At 61.2% G+C, this 18,094-nt stretch overlaps 1 protein-coding gene across 2 annotated transcripts in view; it reads left to right on the forward strand.

Annotated features, from left to right (window-relative positions):
- IQSEC1 (IQ motif and Sec7 domain 1) overlaps nucleotides 1–18,094 on the forward strand; it is a 40,641-nt gene that overhangs the window by 883 nt on the left and 21,664 nt on the right. For both annotated transcript variants that reach the window (XM_021715655.1, XM_021715654.1), the window contains exons 2-3: nucleotides 4,882–6,122; nucleotides 17,010–17,171. In XM_021715655.1, coding sequence (XP_021571330.1) covers nucleotides 4,888–6,122; nucleotides 17,010–17,171 — 1,397 coding nt within the window. In that variant the 5' untranslated portion in view covers nucleotides 4,882–4,887. The remainder of the gene's footprint in view (nucleotides 1–4,881; nucleotides 6,123–17,009; nucleotides 17,172–18,094) is intronic.

Consider the following 18,094-nt stretch of genomic DNA (forward strand, 5'->3'; position numbering starts at 1 on the left):
GTTTACAGCTCTGTGTTCTCGTGGAAAGTCGCTTCATGGGACACTGTGCTCCCTCCCCCAGGGCGCCTGGTCCAGACCCACCACGAGGTGGGCGCCCGTGGGCCTGCTTGGCTGGGCTCCAGGGAGGACGGAGGGGAGGAGGGGCGTCCTTTCCCTAGCCGGCGGCAGGGAAGAGAGCGTGAGGGCTGGAGAGGCCCCTGGGAAGGAAGGCCGAGAGCGCTCACGGCCACATCCCTTGGAGCTCAGGCGCACAGCTTGCTCTTTAACGAGGAGACAAGTGAATGACAGATGGATGCACGAGGGAGTGAGTCAGGAGTGAACAAGTCCCTTGGCCATTTCAGGCTTCAGGAGAAGCCTCAAGGCTCCCAGGAAGCAGTTCTGCAGGACTGCAGGGGCAGACTGGGGACGTTGGTCGGACTCTCCCCCACTCGTGAGCGCTGCACTTTGGGCCGGCCCTCCTGACTCTCAGGTGGCTGTCTCTGCCCTGTCCTGCCCAAGGACACTTTCCCATCACCCCTGGACTCCGTGCTGCAGAAGTCGTCATGCCCTTCCTCTTGCCCACATCTGTCCTGTGGGCCTGGTCCCTGACCTTCCTGTTTGTCCTTTAAGGAGCAAACTTGGGGCCTTGCATGTCCCTGCCTTCCTGCGGCAGTGGTCGGGGCTCTGCCTGGGTGGGTCTTTTCTCCTGGCAGAGGACCCTCTGTTGGAAGCCAACATCTATAGGTCTCCGACAACCCTCCTCAGCCCCCTCCTCACTCGGATCTTGCTGCTGCCCTGAGACTTTGGACAGTCCTTCCTCAGCTCTGGTCACTCTCTCTTCTTTCACCTGTGACTTGGGGCTGACAAGGGGACCAGCAAGGGACCAGGGCGTGGCAGCAAATAGCCCCCTACACCCTATGGCACTTGGCCCATGGCCAGGCCAGCTGCAGGAAAGAACAGCCTTTGTTCCATTTGCTCATTATGTATAGATCCAGAGTGTATCACAAGCAATTTATAGGAAAAGACGTCTGTAACAGGACCATTAAAATAGAAATGAGGCCGGGTAAAGTGCCTCAAGCCTGTCATCCCAGCACATTGGAAGGCCGAGGTGAGAGGACTGCCTGAGTCTACAGGTTCAAGACCAGCCTGAGCAACTTGGCAAGGCCTCATCTTTATAATAAACTACAAAGTTAGCTGGGTGTGGTAGCGCTTGCCTGTAGTTCCGGCTACTTGGAAGGCTGAGGCGGAAGGATCGCCTGAGTCTAGCAGGGCAGCGCTGGGGGGGCTGTGAGCGTGCCACTGCACTCCAGCCTGGGTGACGGAGTGAGACCCCAACTCAGAAAAAAAATGAGAAAAGTTAAGACTCAGTAGAGGCCTGTGAAGATAATTGCATGCTTAATATGAGCCGAATGTGACTGCAGCTGTTCATTTTCATTTCATACATATTAGCCGAATGCCTACCATGCACCAGATACTGCTGGGTGCCCGGGAGTCAGGGGTGACCAAGATGAGGCCCCGACTCTTGGTACACTGTGGCTCAGGAGACAAATATGAGCAAGTTAGCAGCCCAGAGACAGTTTTCTTCCATAATGTGGCACAGCCACTACGGGTTGTAAAATTGGGGAAGGAAATGGAGCAGCTGTGGGAGGTGACCGCCTTGGGTAAGGATGGCTGGGAAGAGCTTGCTAAGGTGGCATTAGAGCTGAATGTTCCGGGAAGAGGCCAGGGCAGGTGCAAAGACCCTGAGGCAAGAATGTGCCTGGCACAGGTGGGAAGTGGCAAGGAGGGCCGGGTGAGATGCTGAGGAGGTGAGGGGGTGGAGATGCCTCCGAGGGCCACCTAGCGTTCGGTGCTCTGCCGAGCTTCCTGCTAGGGATGCAGAAGTGGCAGACTGCATGGCAGTTGCCAGAGAGTAGGAGGCCCATTTCCATGAGGAGTTTTCAAGTCTGGGCAATGCAATGTCCTACTTTAGTGAGAGGAGCCCAGTGGGTGGTCTCATGTGTTGTTCTGTCCACTGCCGTCTGCACCCTCCGGTGGTTTCCTGTCCCTGAGAGCAGGAGGCCTGGGTGGGCATCAGGTGCTGTCCCCGTGCCACTGAGAGGTGACCGTCCCAAGCTCCGCTTGGTGGAAGGTCTCTCCTCTCAGTTCCTTGTCCTTCCTGTTCAGAAACCTCCCTTCAAAGAGCAAGAGCGGCCTGCGAGGAGATCCCTAGCCATGTGCTTGGCTCCTCTGCCCATAGCAGTGTGGCCCGGGCTGGCTGCTTCCCTCCTCTGAGCCTCTCGCCCCCATCTGGGAGATACGGTAGATGTGAGGTTGTTGTGAGTATCAGACGAGGGTGGGTGGTCTCCAGGACAGAGTGGGTGAGCAGATGTCAGTGGGGTCCCTGTCCCACGTCCCAGTGAACTTTCAGTCTTGACTTGGCATTAATTCCGGCCCAGAATAAAGAATGACCGTCACGAGTTTGGGAGACAAGAACAGGCCCGCGTCAGTGTGTGTCCTCTCGGGAGAGGGACTGTGAGGGGCTTTGGTGACTAAATGTAGATCCCATTTCTGCCTTCCAGAAGTCCCGTTGTCCCCAACACACACACGACTTGGGCAGGTCTCACGAAAAGGGGGTGGCTGCCTCGCGTGGGAGGCCCAGCACTTGCAGGCCAGAAGGCCCTGCAGTGAGCTCCGGGCATGGGCTGGTGGCCCTGGTTCTTGTGACTCCTCTGCCCAGGGCTGCTGGGAGGGGCTAGGACCATGGGCCTTCTCAGGCACGCACAGAAGAGAGGGAGGGAAGAAGAGGCTTTCCAGAACCTCGCCTTGGGCCCCTTGGCCCTGCAGGCTCTTTGAGCCCTACTCACAGTCCCAAAATAGAAACTTTCTTCTTACAGATGTGGAAGTGAGGTCATCTCTTTGGATGGTGTTCAGTAACTTCAGGGCTAGAGAAAAGCAGAACCACGCTGGCCGACTCTGGGCCCGCCTGGGCTTAGAAAAGCCGTTTTGATCCTAACCCTAGTCCCAGGTCTTCCTTGTCTAGGCCACCCGTTCTCCTCCTGTGGATCCAGGAGAGCGACATGCCTGGTGTTTGAGGGACTGTCTCTGGGCCTATCTCGTGGCTGAGACTGAGATGACTTGGCCCCATGGAACCTCCAGACTCAGGTGACATGGTGACTTGCTTTACAGGGAGGGAACAGAAACATGAAGTCACTTGCCCAGGCCCTGAGCCACTCTCGCCTTCTCGGCTCTCAGCCTTGGTTGTGCTTGATGCTGTCGCTCCATTTCTGTGCCTGCACTGTCTGCTCTCTGCTCCGTGGGGGCAAAAACCCTGTGTGTCTCCCTTTCTAACTTCATGTCTGGTTGACGCCCAGCTGTGGCAGACAGGTGGGGCCAGACAGGCAGGGCGCAACACTGCGCCTCAGTACTAGGACCCGAGACTTCCACAGCCCCCTTCAGAGGCCTGCTGTGGCTTCTTGGCCTGGCTTTCTTTGATCTGCAGAGCTGGCTCCAGCTGCCGGGGTGTGTTTGCTTATTATTCGGGAGTAGGGCTCGGGGAGTGGTCTTCAGGGCTGTCCTGGGCCGTGGTGGGCCAGTGTGAGCCTTAGGACTTGGGGAGACCCACACAGCCCACTCCCCAGCCCCCTCCCTGCATGAGCCCTGCCCTTGCAGGCCACCAGCCGTGCACCCTGTCTGCAGACACATGGAGACAAGCGCTCAGGAACAGTGGTGCCCAGAGTGAGAGCCAGCTCCGCTCTGGAGGTCTTGTGAGTGTGTTGGCTGTCTTCTCTGGGCCTCAGTTTGCCCATCTGTAGAGTGGGGGGCTAGGGGGCCTCACAGACTGCAAACACCTTTCGGGAGTGTGGCTGAGGGTCTTCTGGCCATTGACCTCTGTCTCATCAAGGGCCACAGTCATGGGATATAGGTCCTAGTGCCACCCCACTTCACAGATGAGGATACTGAGGAACTGCAGGGGGCTGAGGTTTTTTAATCTCAAGTTATATAGCTAACAAGGAGCCCTGGAAGAATGAGATCCAGGCACCTGGCCTTCAAGCCTGCTTGTCAGCACAGCAACTTCACAGGCTTCCCTGACGCTCAGGGACTCCTCTGGCCACAAGAGCCATGTGGTTGATGCTGTAGAAAGGAGATGAGTCTGGCCCATGGCCCATCCTCAGCACCCAGGGCCTTGGTGAGATCTTGGGCAGGTCCCCCAACCTGTGTGCGCCTCGGGCTCCTTTTCCCTGGAGGGCCAGCCTCGCCTCTTCTGGTGTCTCCTAACATGCCTTTGTTAGACTGCATGCCACAAGACGTACCAGGACCGGGGGCCTTCATGACCCAGGATGTTTGAGAAACTGAGCACACTGTGTCCCACTAAAAGGGTTTGAGAAAGGAAACATGCTTGTGCTCGCTCGAATGTGTTTCTTCATGTTTTTCTTTTGAGTCAGAGTCTCATTCTGCTGCCCAGGCTAGAGTGCAGTGGCATGATCGCAGCTCACTGCAGCCTCAACCTCCTGGGCTCAGGTGATCCTCCCACCTCAGCCTTCTAAATAGCAGGGACTACAGGCATGCACCACCACGCCCAGCTAATTTTTTATTTTCTTTAGAGACGAGACCTCACTCTGTTGCCCAGGCTGGTCTCAAACTCCTGGGCTCAAGGGATCATCCTGCCTCGGCCTCCCAAAATAGTGGGGTTACAGATGGGAATGACCACGCCCAGCCTGGTGTTTCTCCCTCTTATTTGAGCTTGGGACCCGTGTTTCATGTCAACCCACCAGCATCCCCCAACAGTCCCTGTCACCCACTTGGGGACACACGGAGACTGTCCTCGGCCAGGCTGTTGATGCTAAGAAGCAGGAGCAGGTTTTGCTGGGCGTCTGGCTGCATCGCCTGTGGACTGGCTCGTTCTCCTCTCTTCCCCTCCAGGTGGAGATGCTAGAACGAAAGTATGGGGGGCGCCTTGTGACCCGCCATGCGGCTCGCACCATCCAGACGGCGTTCCGCCAGTACCAGATGAACAAGAACTTCGAGCGCCTTCGCAGCTCCATGTCGGAGAACCGCATGTCCCGCCGGATCGTGCTGTCCAACATGAGGATGCAGTTCTCCTTTGAGGGTCCTGAGAAAGTGCACAGCTCCTACTTTGAGGGGAAGCAGGTCTCAGTGACCAACGACGGCTCCCAGCTGGCGGCCCTGGTGCCCTCTGAGTGTGGCGACCTCAGTGAGCCGTCCACCCTCAAGTCCCCGGCCCCCTCCAGCGACTTTGCGGATGCCATCACCGAGCTGGAAGATGCCTTCTCCCGGCAGGTGAAGTCCCTGGCTGAGTCTATCGATGACGCCCTCAACTGCCGCAGCCTGCACTCCGAGGAGGCGCCGGCCTTGGAGGCAGCACGGGCCCGGGACGCCGAGCCCAAGCCTGCCCTGCACTGCATGGACCACCGCAAGCTGGACGAGATGACAGCTTCATACAGTGACGTCACCCTGTACATCGACGAGGAGGAGCTGTCGCCCCCGCTGCCCCTCGCTCAGATGGGGGACCGGCCGTCCAGCACCGAGTCGGACCTGCGGCTGCGGGTCGCCGGCCCAGCCCAGGACTACTGGGCCCTGGCCCACAAGGAGGACAAGGCCGACACAGATACGAGCTGCCGGAGCACACCGTCGCTGGAGAGGCAGGAGCAGCGGCTGAGGGTGGAGCATCTCCCGCTGCTCACCATCGAGCCACCCAGCGACAGCTCTGTGGACCTCAGCGACCGCTCAGACCGCGGCTCCCTCAAGAGGCAGAGCGCCTACGAGCGCAGCCTCGGCGGAGCGCAGGGCAGCCCCAAGCACGGCCCCCACAGCGCTGCCCTCCCCCGGGAGGAGCCTGAGTTGCGGCCCCGGCCGCCCCGGCCCCTGGACAGCCACCTGGCCATCAACGGCTCGGCCAACCGGCAGAGCAAGTCTGAGTCCGACTACTCAGACGGGGACAACGACAGCATCAACAGCACATCCAACTCCAACGACACCATCAACTGCAGCTCCGAGTCATCCTCGCGCGACAGCCTGCGGGAGCAGACGCTCAGCAAGCAGACCTACCACAAGGAGACACGCAACAGCTGGGACTCGCCCGCCTTCAGCAACGATGTCATCCGCAAGAGGCACTACCGCATCGGCCTGAACCTCTTCAACAAGTGAGTGCCCACGGCGGCCTTGTCCCCAGGCGCCCCTGGGGAGGAACAGGCGGGCGGCGGCTGTGGCAGCACGGTGCCTCTGCGGGAGGGCAGGGCCGCGTCCTCCTGCACGGCTGCCTCCTGCCTGTCCCACGCTGAGTTGGAGGGTCGGAGTGGTTGTGCGTCGGCAGGTGAGAGCCACGCGAGGGCTGTGGCAGGCGATTCCACCTGCGAGCGGAGGCCCTCCTGAGGGCTGCGGTCCCAGGGGTCGCAGGCGGCAGGGGGGGAGTGGAGGGTTTTCTGGGGTGAGGCAACTCAAGAGAAGGCGTCAGCCCCTGGTCCCGGGCCCTGTCCCTCGCCTCACCTCCGAGTCTGCCACAGCCATAGACATCGGGCTCAGGAGTGACACCGGGCACAGGCCTTTGAACAGGGACATGCCAGGCCGTGCCTGGGCAGGGAGGTCCGGGGCAGTGGGAGGCCAGACCTGCAGGTGTGTTGGGGAGGGTCTGGGGGAGACATAGGTGAGACCTGGCGCCGTGTCTGGCGAGGGGACGCTCCAGGGGCAGACACAGACCGGAGCTAAGGCTGTGTCTGTGGGTACTCAGGGGCAGGTTCAGGACAGACCTGGTGCTGTGGCTGAGGGAAAGGGGAGTCAGGTCTTGGAGAGCGGTGTGGATTGGGCTCTTAGAGCGTCTGCTCCCTGAGGGGTCCTGGAAAGTGCAGGCAGGCAGGCCTGAGAGCAGGTCTAAGAAGGGGTGGGTATTTCAGGCAGCCTGTTCTGTTTTTTTTAAGTTGGACTCTCACTCCATCACCCAGGCTGGGGTACAGTGGCACGCTCCCAGCCACCGCAGCCTCGACCTGCTGGACTCCGGCGGTTCTTCTGCCTCAGCTTTCCAAGTAGCTGGAACTACAGGCACGCACTACCACTCCTGGCTATTTTTTGGATTTATTGTAGTCGAGGTCTCAAACCCCTGAGCTCAGGCAGTCTTCTTGCTTCTGCCTCCTGAAGTGCTGGGGTTCCAGGCTTGAGACTCCGCCTGGCTAAAGCAGCCTATTCTTAGCACAGCCGAAAATAGCAAGAGAAGGGGGAAGAGGGTGAGCACTCTCTCTAGGGATGTCGCCAAGCTTGTTGAACCTGAGACTTCGTGAAATTTCCGCCCCAGGGCCTCTGGGATTGGGACCATTGGATGCTAGCCTGGCGCCAGCTCCCCTGGGGACTGTGGACGGGGGAGACATGGCCAGCCTGCCTGAGGGTTCCTGACACACACCCCGGGAGCCAGGGGCAGAAACGGTTTTCCCAGAAGGTCAGACTTGGTAGTGAATGGCACTGCAGGATCCGGCCACCCCAAGGCCCCTGCCTGGGCTACACGTCAGCTTCCTTTTCTCCTGGAGTGGGGAGGCAGGAGCACTTACTTCTGAGCCATTCCTGGGACACATGGAAGTGCTGTCTGGGGGTGTCAGAGAGGCCTGCTCAGGAAGCGCCTCCAGCGAGTGGCATAGTCACTCAGACCCAGCTGCGGGCTGGGGGTCATGAGTCCTTGTTCAGCTAGAAGCTAAGAGTCTTGGCCATCTCATGTCCTCCAGCCGTGCTTTCTCCAGAGATGATATGCCCGTGGCCTGCTGCACATCAGGGCAGCCCCACCACTGCGCGAGCCATGGCACGCTGACCACTCGAGGCCTGTGTCCTGCTCGGCCCATTCTGACTCGGTCCCCAAAGCCTGCCCCACTGCCCAGCTTCAGAGCCATCTCTAGACCCGGGCCCAGGTGCCCTAGGAGAACGGGAGCCCTCACTCGGTGAGCAGGTGGGGGCCAGGACACACAGCCTCCCTTAACCAGCCGGCTCTGGGTGGTGTAGTTTCTCCTCCCTCTCCAGTTTTCAGTTGCACACGTGACACGTGCATGCCTTCTGCACAGAAGACACGAGCCTTCCGGCTGAGGGTGGCCTCCTTCACTCCTGGCGTTCTGCGCTCTCTCCTTCCCAGTCCTCTCTCCTGTACAGCTGTGTGTGCCCTTGGGGCTGTGGACCGGGGCCTGGCACCCGTCTTCGAACCCTGGCCCTCCCGCTCTGTCTATTTGTCCTCGGGCAGCGTGTCCGCCGGCGTAGGGTCCCTGTCTGAAGGAGGCTGATACCACAGGCGGTGAGGGAAGAGCCAGCAGGCGTGGGGTGCCGGGGGCAGGACCCTGCACCGAGGAAGGGCTGGGTGTGCACGAGCTGCTGTCTGGTCCTGGCTGACGTCGCTGGGGCCGAGACCCTGGGATGTTGTCTGATGGCTTTAGCTGACCATCCACATAGTCCACCCTGATTCTGCCACCTGTAGTTCACAGTCTGCAGGCCAGTCACTCTTCCACGGTTACCAGGGAAGCCAAGTGGCCATGGCCATAGCAGTGTCTTGCCTGCTTTGACAGTGGGTAGAATCCCTCGCCCCAGCGGGTCTCCAGGTGAGAGAGCTAGAAATGGGGTTGTTGGGTCTCAGGCCTGCTTTTTTTTTTTTTTTTTGAGTTGGAGTCTCACTCCTTTGCCCAGACTGGAGTGCAGTGGCCGCTCCCGGCCATCGCAGCCTCGACCTGCTGTGCTCCAGCGATCCTTCCGCCTCAGCCTTCTGAGTAGCCGGAATTACAGGTACGCGCTACCACGCCCGGCTGATTTTTTGATTTATTGTAGAGATGAGATCTCGCTGCCCAGGCGGGTCTCGAACCCGTGGGCTCAGGCCATCCCCTCACTTCAGCCTCCCAAGGCGCAGGATTACAGGCTGAGCCACTGAGCCTGGCTCAGCCATGCTTTTACTTGGAGTAAGACGGTGCCTCCCTTTCCCCTTCCCAGGTCCGAGCCCCGAGCACCTGCCTCCCCTCTCCCGTGTGGCTTTTCCTGGGGGCGGTGTGTCCCCTCATGCCACTGTCACCCTCCTCCACTGCCCCCACCTCCACCCACACTCCCTGTCCGCCCGGCCCCCGGGACAGCTCCAGCAGGGAGATTGCCCCGCACAGGCCTGTCTGGCAGGACAGGATCCCAACGATGGACCCGAAGTGGAAGGGCCAGCAGCTAGGGGAGAGGAAGAGCAGATATGACGCCTGAGAAGGCGAAGGGGCTGTGACCCGGGGGCTGCTGAGGGCCTGCGGAGGTCTGCTCGGCGTCCAGGTGCCTCTCCCAGCATCTGCTCACTCCCCCCGGGCCCCGATGACAGCTGCACATCCGGTCTGGCTGGTGGCGCTGGGAGGAGTGCCGTCCAGGAGCTGGAGGCTGGAGGCTTTCAGTTCCGGCTCTGCCACTCGTCAGCTCCCCAAGCTCTCTGCACTTTGCTGGCTGCGCTGGAAGATGGGTGCGCGGCCCTTGCCCCCAGGACTTGGGGAGCATCAGAGCTGTGGGGAAAGAGCCCTTCTCAGAGCCTGTTGTCCCAGGACGTGCTTGTGGTCAGCGACTGTCTGGCCAGCCATGGCTTCTGAGACCAGAGTGAGTGCCAAGGGAAGGGGCCTTCCGGGCCGTGGGCTTCAGGAGGGCCCAGGCAGGCAGTGTGGCGGCTCCAGCAGCCACATGTCGTGAGCATGGCTGACCCTGCTGCTCCCTAGGTTGATCGTGGCTAACCCAGGCTCTCCTGTGGGGGGTGGGGCACTGTTAGGGAGCCCACTTTACAGGTGAGTAGACTGAGGCTCCAAGAGGATAGCTTGTCCAAGGCGGCACAGCTGCCGGGTGACTCAGCAGGGCGTCACACCCCAGCCCCCAGGCTCTGCGCACATGCTGTTAAGATCTGCCGTGTGGGAACAGCTACTGCAAGTGTAGCCCTGGGCGCCCCCGCTCCTCGCTCAGTGACAGATCTGTGAAGAGGGTCCAAGAGGCGGAGCCACACACGGCGGGAGGCCACGCCACCCTGGAGCAGCGATCCTGTGGCGACGCTGCAGGGAGCTGGGGCCAGTGCCCGGCAGGGGCCTCACGGAGGCTGTCGCCTCCTTGCCCACAGAGGGCAGCGGCATCCCCCGCGTTCCCTGCTCCTGCTCCCCGTGCACGCACCGGGTGCTCGCCTCGCCGTATCTGCCTCCTCTCTGTCTTGGGCCTCTCACTCTCCTTTTGGCCTGGGCCCTGGCGTCCTTGTCCCAGCGGGGCCAGGCCAGACCTCCTCCATCTCTGGAAGAGTGTTCGTAGCCCAGAGCCACCTCTCGATGACATGGCATCCTCAGCAGGCAGTGGGCATCTCAGCTCGGGAGTGTGGAGGCAGGGCCTTGGCGAGCACTTGGTGTGTCAGTGTGGCTGGGCTCCTGGCTGGGCTGGGAGCTGTTCCTGGGGCCCCCGGGGCCCCTTCCGGCCCAGAGACCCGTGCTGGCAGGCGGTGCCCCTCTGAGAGCCAGGCCTCCCCCCCAGCTCCTGGCCCCTGGGGTCCCCCAGCCACGAGTGCCGTCCTGCCTCCTGGCGTGACTGCGGGAGGAAGGGAGGGAGGCCGGGCGCACCAGGGAAGCCTCGGGGCGCGCTGTGGCTCCACCCCTCTGGCACCCCCCTACCTGCAAGGAGATGGTCCCGAGGCTGCCAGGCCTGTCCAGCCTCTCTCGGGAGGTGGCTCCCGATTTGCCAACTCCAAGTCCACACTCCTTGTGTGGAGCGCGTCTGTCGCCATTAATAAAAAGGGCGGCAGGGAGAGCCAACCTGTGTAGCCCTCGCAAGAAGGGTCGGGGCCGTGCTAAGCCCCACATGCCCACCCGTCCTCTCACTGTGACCCTTGGAAGTGTGGGTGGGGGCAGCCAGGCTCAGAGCAGGCGGGGCAGGAGCCCGCGGCCAGGGCCTCAGCGGCTGTGGCCCAAAGCATGTGTTGTGCTGCTTCGAGGGCTGGTAGAGCCGACAGTTCAAAAGATGGCTCTCTCCAGAGCACTTTGTGCTGGGTCTTTGGAGGCTGGGTCCTGTTCTCCCAGACATAGGTCATGGTGGCTTGGAGTCTCCAGCACCCCCAGAGGCTCAGGGTGCCGAACCCCTCGGAGGGGAAGATGGTGCCAAGGAGGGCCCACAGAGTGCTAGCCACACTTTGGAGGGTGTTTCTCCTAGCTTCTCCCTGGGATAAACATCCAGGAAGGCGTTGGTGTCACTTTCAGTTTAGGTTCACACTGTCAGAAAGAACAGGGTGAAAGTCAGCTGGGTAAAGTGGACAGTCTTGCGGTGAGCTGACCCTGGAGATGTGGGGACAGACAGAGATATCACCTCTCTGCAAGGCCTCGGAGGCACTTGAGCCGGGATTGCTGCATTAGAAGGGCACTTCCAGAATGCAGAACTCGATGAGTCCATCTTCACCCGTGCCACTTCTAAGAGCAGCTGCCAGATGGTCTCAGACCTCTGAGCACAGAGCTCCCGGGACTCTAGGTGTACAGGCCCCCATGTTGACATCTGAGCATGGAGCTCCTCGGGTGCTCTAGCTGTATAGCCTCCCTTCCCCCACCGTGTTGACCCCTGAGCACAGAGCTCTTGAGTGCTCTAGTTATAGGGCCTCCCACGTTGACGTCTGAGCACAGAGCTACCCGGGACCTCTAGGTATACAAGCTCCCATGTTGACCTTTGTGCTCTTGGCATTAGTCAGGACTTGCTCTGTTGCAAGTGACAGGAACCCAAAGAGGTTTAAGCAAAGAAGCTTGACCGGTTCAAGGACCTGTCCTCCCCAGAGTTAGCCCTGTCCCTTGCCCAGTCCTCCCTGACCAGGACAGGAGGGCCACCTCGGGCCCGTTGTCCAACCTCAAGGGAACCCCAGCAGGAAGAACGGTTCTCTTCCCTCCTTGGCTCCTCTTGGCCCTCGTGCCTCTCCGAACCACTTCCTGTGGTCAACAGGATACAGGAGTCTGGCTTGGAGCCAGAAGCGGAGTCAGCCCACTGGGTCATAGGGACCCATGAGGGTGGCGTGAGAAATCTGGAGGCCGACCCCAGGTGCTGGGCAGCCGTCCACTCCCACATCTCTGAGGCAGCTTGAACAATTAAACAGGACTGTGGAGGGCGTGGTGGCATGTGCTTGTAGTTCTAGCTGTTGGAAGGCCGAGATGGGGGTCATGTGAGACAGAGTTTGAGGCCAGGCTGGGCTGCAGAGCAAGACTCCATCGTTTCAAAAAAATCAAAACAGGCTGGGTGCGGTGACTGAAGCCTGTAACCCCAGCACCTTGGGAGGCCGAGCCCAAGGGTTCGAGACCAGCCTGGGCCACATGGTGAGACCTCGTCTCTACAATAAATCAGAAAAATGAGCCAGGTGTGGTAGTGCATGCCTGTAGCTCCTGCTAACTTGGAAGACTGAGGCGGAAGGATCACTGGAGCCCAGCAGGTCGAGGCTGTGGTGGCTGTGAGCGTGCCATTGCACTCCAGCCTGGGCGACAGAGTGAGACTCCGACTCAAAAAGTAAATAAGTATAAAAAGACTGGAGAGCCATTTTCTTGACTATGCTGAGAAAAGCTCGGGAAAACAGCCAGCATGTGGTTTCAGCAGGTAGGCGTTCCTTAAGCACAGTCCGTGGCCTTGTCCCTGCACTTGCCAGAGCCTCGCGCTGCTCACTATTGCCGCCGACAGCTCAGCTCTCCTGAGTGATGAGACCAATGCATGTGAAGGGAGTGACTGGTGCGGTCTTTGCTTGCCTGCCACACTTGAGTCTGACTCTGCATCGGTGTCAGAGGAAGCTGGCTCGGCCAGCCTGAGAAGAGGCAGCTGACACCAGACCTGGGGCTGGGGCTTCTCCTGTTGCCTGTGCCTGCCAGAGTGCTTCGGGGAGATAGCAGCGCCTGGGGTGTGGGGGTGGGCCAGTGGACATGGTGAGGGCGTGGCGGTCAGGGTCCTCAGGTGGATCTGAGAAGGACAAGGGAAGGGGCAATGGGAGTTTTACACGGAGAGACTGCAGGTGTCTCTGGAAACTGGCTTGACTCCAGCGCAGAACAGAGTGGCTCTCCAACAGCAGAGACACAGGGGAGGGTAGAGGGACTTTCTAGAGACTTCTCAGGGCCGAGGATGGGCTGACAGTCCCAGTCCTCTTTGTCTTGCTGAGTCACCTAGAGCTATGTTACTTGACCTTTCTGTGCTGCCACTTTGTTAGCTGTCAAATAAAGCTCTTGTGCTGGCCTTTCCCTCCGCCAGGGACCCTCTTCCTGGCTCCAGGCTCAGTGCTACCTTGTCAGGGAGGCCTTTCTGCCCACCCTCCTGCCCTCCAGCTGCGGGCCCTGCCTTCCCAGGTTGCGGTGGCATCATCTGGCTTTAGTTCTCCCTTGCCCCGGCCTTTCCTTCCGGCTGTGGAGCAGCCATGTTTCTGAGGGCTTAGACGCATAGTGCCTCAGTGCATTAACTCACGTCTTCTTCACAGTAACTCGGTGGTGTGCGCTGTTATCTCCGTTGTACAGAGGTTCAGGGAGGTTAAGTGACTCACCCTGGGTCCCCTGGCCAGTAAGTAGAGCCTGAATAAGCCCCGGCTTCTGGCTCCCACACCTCACTCCCTCGCCCTCTGTGCTGCAATGTGTCCCCACACGTTCAGAGCATAGCTCCCTCCTCATCCCTCCCCACGAGAAAGCATGTCTTTTCGGCTTGCAGGAAGTGGGCCAGCACAGCACCTGGCCCAGGGCGAGTACTCGGGAATGTTTGGGACGAATGAAGAAGGTGGGGGGCAGCTGGGGAACCGCACAGCGCCCCTGGAAGTGGCACACACCCCTTTGGCTCACAGCTCATCATGCAAAGCCCGTCCCGCACCGGAGAGGGAGGGGCCGTGCCATCCTGTGTGGGAGCAGGCAGTGGGGACCTGGGGAGGCATCACCAGCAGCCTTCCTGGGGTGTGTGCGGCCATGGGGCATGTGCTCCTTGAGCAGACATGACGGAGCTCTGCACGGGAGTCGGTGGGTCGAGGGCTCACCACCTGGCAGGGCCACCAGGAGTAGGTTGCGAGGAAGGGCTAGGAGGTGGAGGGGCAGCAGGTCTCCAACGAGCAGGGGATTCACACGAGCAAGGACCCAGTGCCCCGGCTCTCTAGGAGGCCACCGGCCACCCCCTGTGAGGAGCCGTTCAGAGACTCCCTTGCTGACCTGGAGCCTGCTCCGGTCTTCCTTGCCTGTGCCTGGCTCCCCTCACAGGTGCCCGACGAGCTCCCCGGTACTGGTCCAGGCCCCTCGGAGCGGATTCCTCTCTTCTGCGACATCACCCTTGAAACCTGCCCGGTGGAGTCAGTCCCTCCCACTTGCATTCCTGCTGGAGACATCCTGGACTCATTCCTCTCCACCCCTCCCCCTCCTGCCCACCTGCCCCCGCAGATTCATCAATCAGCAAATATTGGCAGCTCCGCCTCACTCAGACTGTGTCCTGCCCCCCCACCTTCCCACCCACCTCGGGGCCTTTGTGCTCACTGTGGCCTCCCTGACCACCCACCTGGAGAAGGCCTCTACTCTGCCCCACGGTGGCTGAGACCAGGCTTGGACCTGTCTGCTGGGGTGCTGGGCACCCACGCTGGCTCTGTTCACTGTGCTGTCCAGAGCCATGCCTGGTGCAGCAGACACGTGACCCCTACTGATCCCCAAAGAGCCTGTGTTCCCACGGCCTGCATGCAGCCTCGCTTCCTGAAGCACCTTCTGCTCTTCCTACTGCCCTCTAAGCTCCTACAGGACTGAGGAGACTTGTCCTGGAAGTCCCTGGATATGGCGTGAAAACACAGGCAGGGGTGGACGGGGGCAGAGAAGGGAGAGCGGCCGCCTCCCAGGCAAGTGACAGGAAGTGGAAGCCCACGGGACCCGGCCCTGGGCACCCTGTGAGCAGCCCTGAGATATCAGGCAGCTGCGACGGAGGGCGCACCCACCATGGTGGGGCAGGGACCAGGCGGCTGGGTGTGGACAGCCCCGTGCAGCCCTGTGGGCATTGCTCCATGGGAGCACAGGCCCACGAGTGCCAGAAGCTGTGGTTTTTCAGAAGAACCCAGAAATCCACACTTGCTCTGCATACTCTTAGTTTCTCAGTATTGGCAACAAACTAGAATTCTTTTTGTTGACAGCTTGTGGGCCAGAGAAAACCATCTGTGAGCTGGCTGTGGAGACCCTTCCCTGGAGACCGAGGCAGGGAGGGAGGATGTGGGCTGGGCCTGGGGCTGGCGTGGCGCAGGGCAGCGAGGACAGCCAGTTGGCGCTGCCCAGGGCGTCGGCGGGAGAGGCCGTGGGGCTCGGGGCGGTTTTTGGGAGACCCCCAAGTTGCAGGGTGAAGTGAGGTGGTGGCATCCACTAGTGAGCAGTGGAACCCCTGGTCCTTCTGTCTGGAGCAGCCCCACACGGGCAGGGGCAGGGTCCCTCCACTTCTACTTGCTTTCCAGGACCTCGCAGGCCAGTGGCTGCTCCCTGCCACACGACTGGGGGGAAAGCTTAGGGGGGTGGTCATCCTGGGCTAAAATTAGCCAAGGTCACCTTGCAGCCAGGAGGCTTGCTTTTGCTTGCACGTGGAAATGTGGCGTCTGCAGGGCGCTGCTGTCAGCCGAGAGCTGCACATATTTGGAGGCACATGGACACTGGTCTTTGACTCTAACCCCCAACCCAGCAGACAGAAGAACACACAGGGCCTCTTATGTGCTCGTGAGAAAGCACATTGCCTGGAAGAGGCACTCACCTGCTGGGTGACCCTTGGTGACCTTGAGAACTCAGGACAGAGGGACAGTCCAGCCTGCTGACACAGCCCAGCCCTGGGGACTCCACACAGCTACCCAAATGGCCTGCAAGCACCCCTGAGGTGGACAGCTGTCCTCCCAGGGTCACCTCCAAGTTGGCCATCTTCAAAACATGCTCACACCACCCAGTCTCTTTTGACCGACTCTCTCTGCCGGTTCAGGCAGCTGCGAGGCCTACCAAAGATGGGCAGGAAGTCAGAGGCCCAAGGGGAGAAGGGGCCGGTCTCAGCTCCCATGGCCTGAGTGCGGCCTCAGGACAGCCTGCTCCCAGGGCTGGGGTGAGCAGTGGGGTTACAGTGATACCTGCAGTCACTAGGCCCCACCTGGCCAGGTACAGACAGGCGTGCTGTGCTCTGGTCTGGTGCCAGACCCCTTCAGCTCATGACATTTGCTGCATGCCTGTCCCTGTCCAGACGGCCTGTACTCTGGGGCCATGCCCCTGTGGACACACTCAACCGTGTGAGGCAGCCCAGTGCCTTCTTCCAGCAAGGCTACCTCTGTGGCCCCCGTGAGAAACCTTGCCTCTCTGCCCCTCACACCTCTCCTGTGCACTGGGGCTCAGCTGACAAACCTTTTGTGGCGTTTGCTAAGCGGGCCGTTGCAGGCATTTCACTGTGCTGACTCAGTAAGATTTTACAGCAGAGGAAGCTTGGGCCCCTGGCAAGACCATCTGGCCGTCGGGCTCCTGAGCTGCCGACTGCAGCGTTGGCCTCAAGGAGTGGTGATCCAGTGGGGAGGTGCTGGGTGCCCGAGTGTGCTAGTGAGCACTAAGCACTCATCTCTCGATTCCACGACTGTTGCTGGCTGTCAGTGGGCGGAGGGCCCCAGCCTGCCCAGAAGTGCTGCAAGGGAGCAAGGGATGGGGCAGGACAGGGAGCCCGGTCGCGTGTGCGAGTGCGAGTGTTCGGGGCTGGTCCCAGGTGGCTGAGGAGGCGAGCCGGCAGGGCGGGCAGCGAGGGTCTTTTCCGGCACTCGTGGAGGCGCCCCTGGCCAGCCCCATCCAGCCCACTCTTGGCACAGGGTCTGGGTGGCTGTGGGCGAAGGCTTTGGGATGAGCCAGGGCAGGATGCCTAGAAGCCAGCCTGGGCTCTCGTGTCCCCAGCCAGGTGGAAGAAGGGGCTGGGGACCCCCAATGGCTGCAGAGGAGGAGCAGGGTTGTGCCCTGAGTGGGGGTGCAGGTGAGCAGGGAGGGAGGCTGCTGACGGCCGTTCTGCAGAGGCTCCCCCGGACGCCGGGCGAGGGACTGGGGCTGCCAGGGCTGAGCGTGCCTCTCATCCCCCCGCAGGAAGCCCGAGAAGGGAATCCAGTACCTCATCGAGCGTGGCTTCGTGCCCGACACGCCAGTTGGGGTGGCGCACTTCCTGCTGCAGCGCAAGGGCCTCAGCCGGCAGATGATCGGCGAGTTCCTGGGTAACCGGCAGAAGCAGTTCAACCGCGACGTGCTCGAGTGAGTCCTGGGCGGGGGCGCTGGGGAGGCGGGGCCCAGCTCCGTCCGCTGCCTCGTGCACACTGTTGCGCGCACGCGCGGTGCCAGCTGCTCTCTCTGCCAGGCCTTGTGCTGCCTCTTCCTCTCTGCCCGCCTCCTGGACATGTCTGTGCAGACACCCCTGTGGCTTGCCCAGCACACACGGGGCACCTGCCCTCAGGCAGGCCGCCTCGCCCGCTGGCCTCCCTCCCTCCCTCTGGCGCCGGCCCTCGGTGCTTCCGTCCCTACCGCGTGGTCGGTCCGAGCCAGCACTGAGTGTTCTGCAGCCTCGGGCGGCAGGATTGGAAGGTGCAGGTGACTGAAGATCCTGGCGCCACCCCCGGCCTGGCCGTGGTCTGTCCGGCAGGGACTGGGCTCTGCTGTGCCTGACTGGCCCCAGGGAGAGCAGGGGGAGAGCCGGGCCCGTGCACGCCACTGCTTCCCTGGGTGGGCAGCCCGCCCGGGGCTCTGCTGCCTGCTCCGTCTCCTGGCCGGGAGGTTCGGGGGCGAGCGTCCAGCCTTATCCTCCGACCACAGCTGCCCGGTGTCTGCCTTCCATCTCCAGCTCCCTTCACTGTTGGGCTAGGAAGGCAGCCCGTGTTACCAAGCGGCGGCCGTGTACCAGGCCCTGAGTTGTGCTCTCCCTGTGAGAGTGGGGGTGGGCATCCCTGTTAGCCCTGTTTACGGGCGAAGAAACCAGAGCTCACGAACCGGAGACCAGCTAAGTCCAGGCAGCCTGCTCACCCAGCCTTCTGGGGCCTGGGGCACAACCCGGGCCCTGTGTTTGAGGACCTTTCTGACCCACACAGGGAGAGAAGCGAGAGGGTAAAGAGCTAGCCGTCCCATGACAAGGCAGTCCCTGCAGCTCCCAGCCAGGCCTGGTGCAGCAGCTGCCCAGGGCAGGC

This window comes from Carlito syrichta, unplaced genomic scaffold (genome assembly GCF_000164805.1).
Source record: "Carlito syrichta isolate Samal-C Ts95f unplaced genomic scaffold, Tarsius_syrichta-2.0.1 Scaffold307250, whole genome shotgun sequence".
NCBI lineage: Eukaryota > Metazoa > Chordata > Mammalia > Primates > Tarsiidae > Carlito > Carlito syrichta.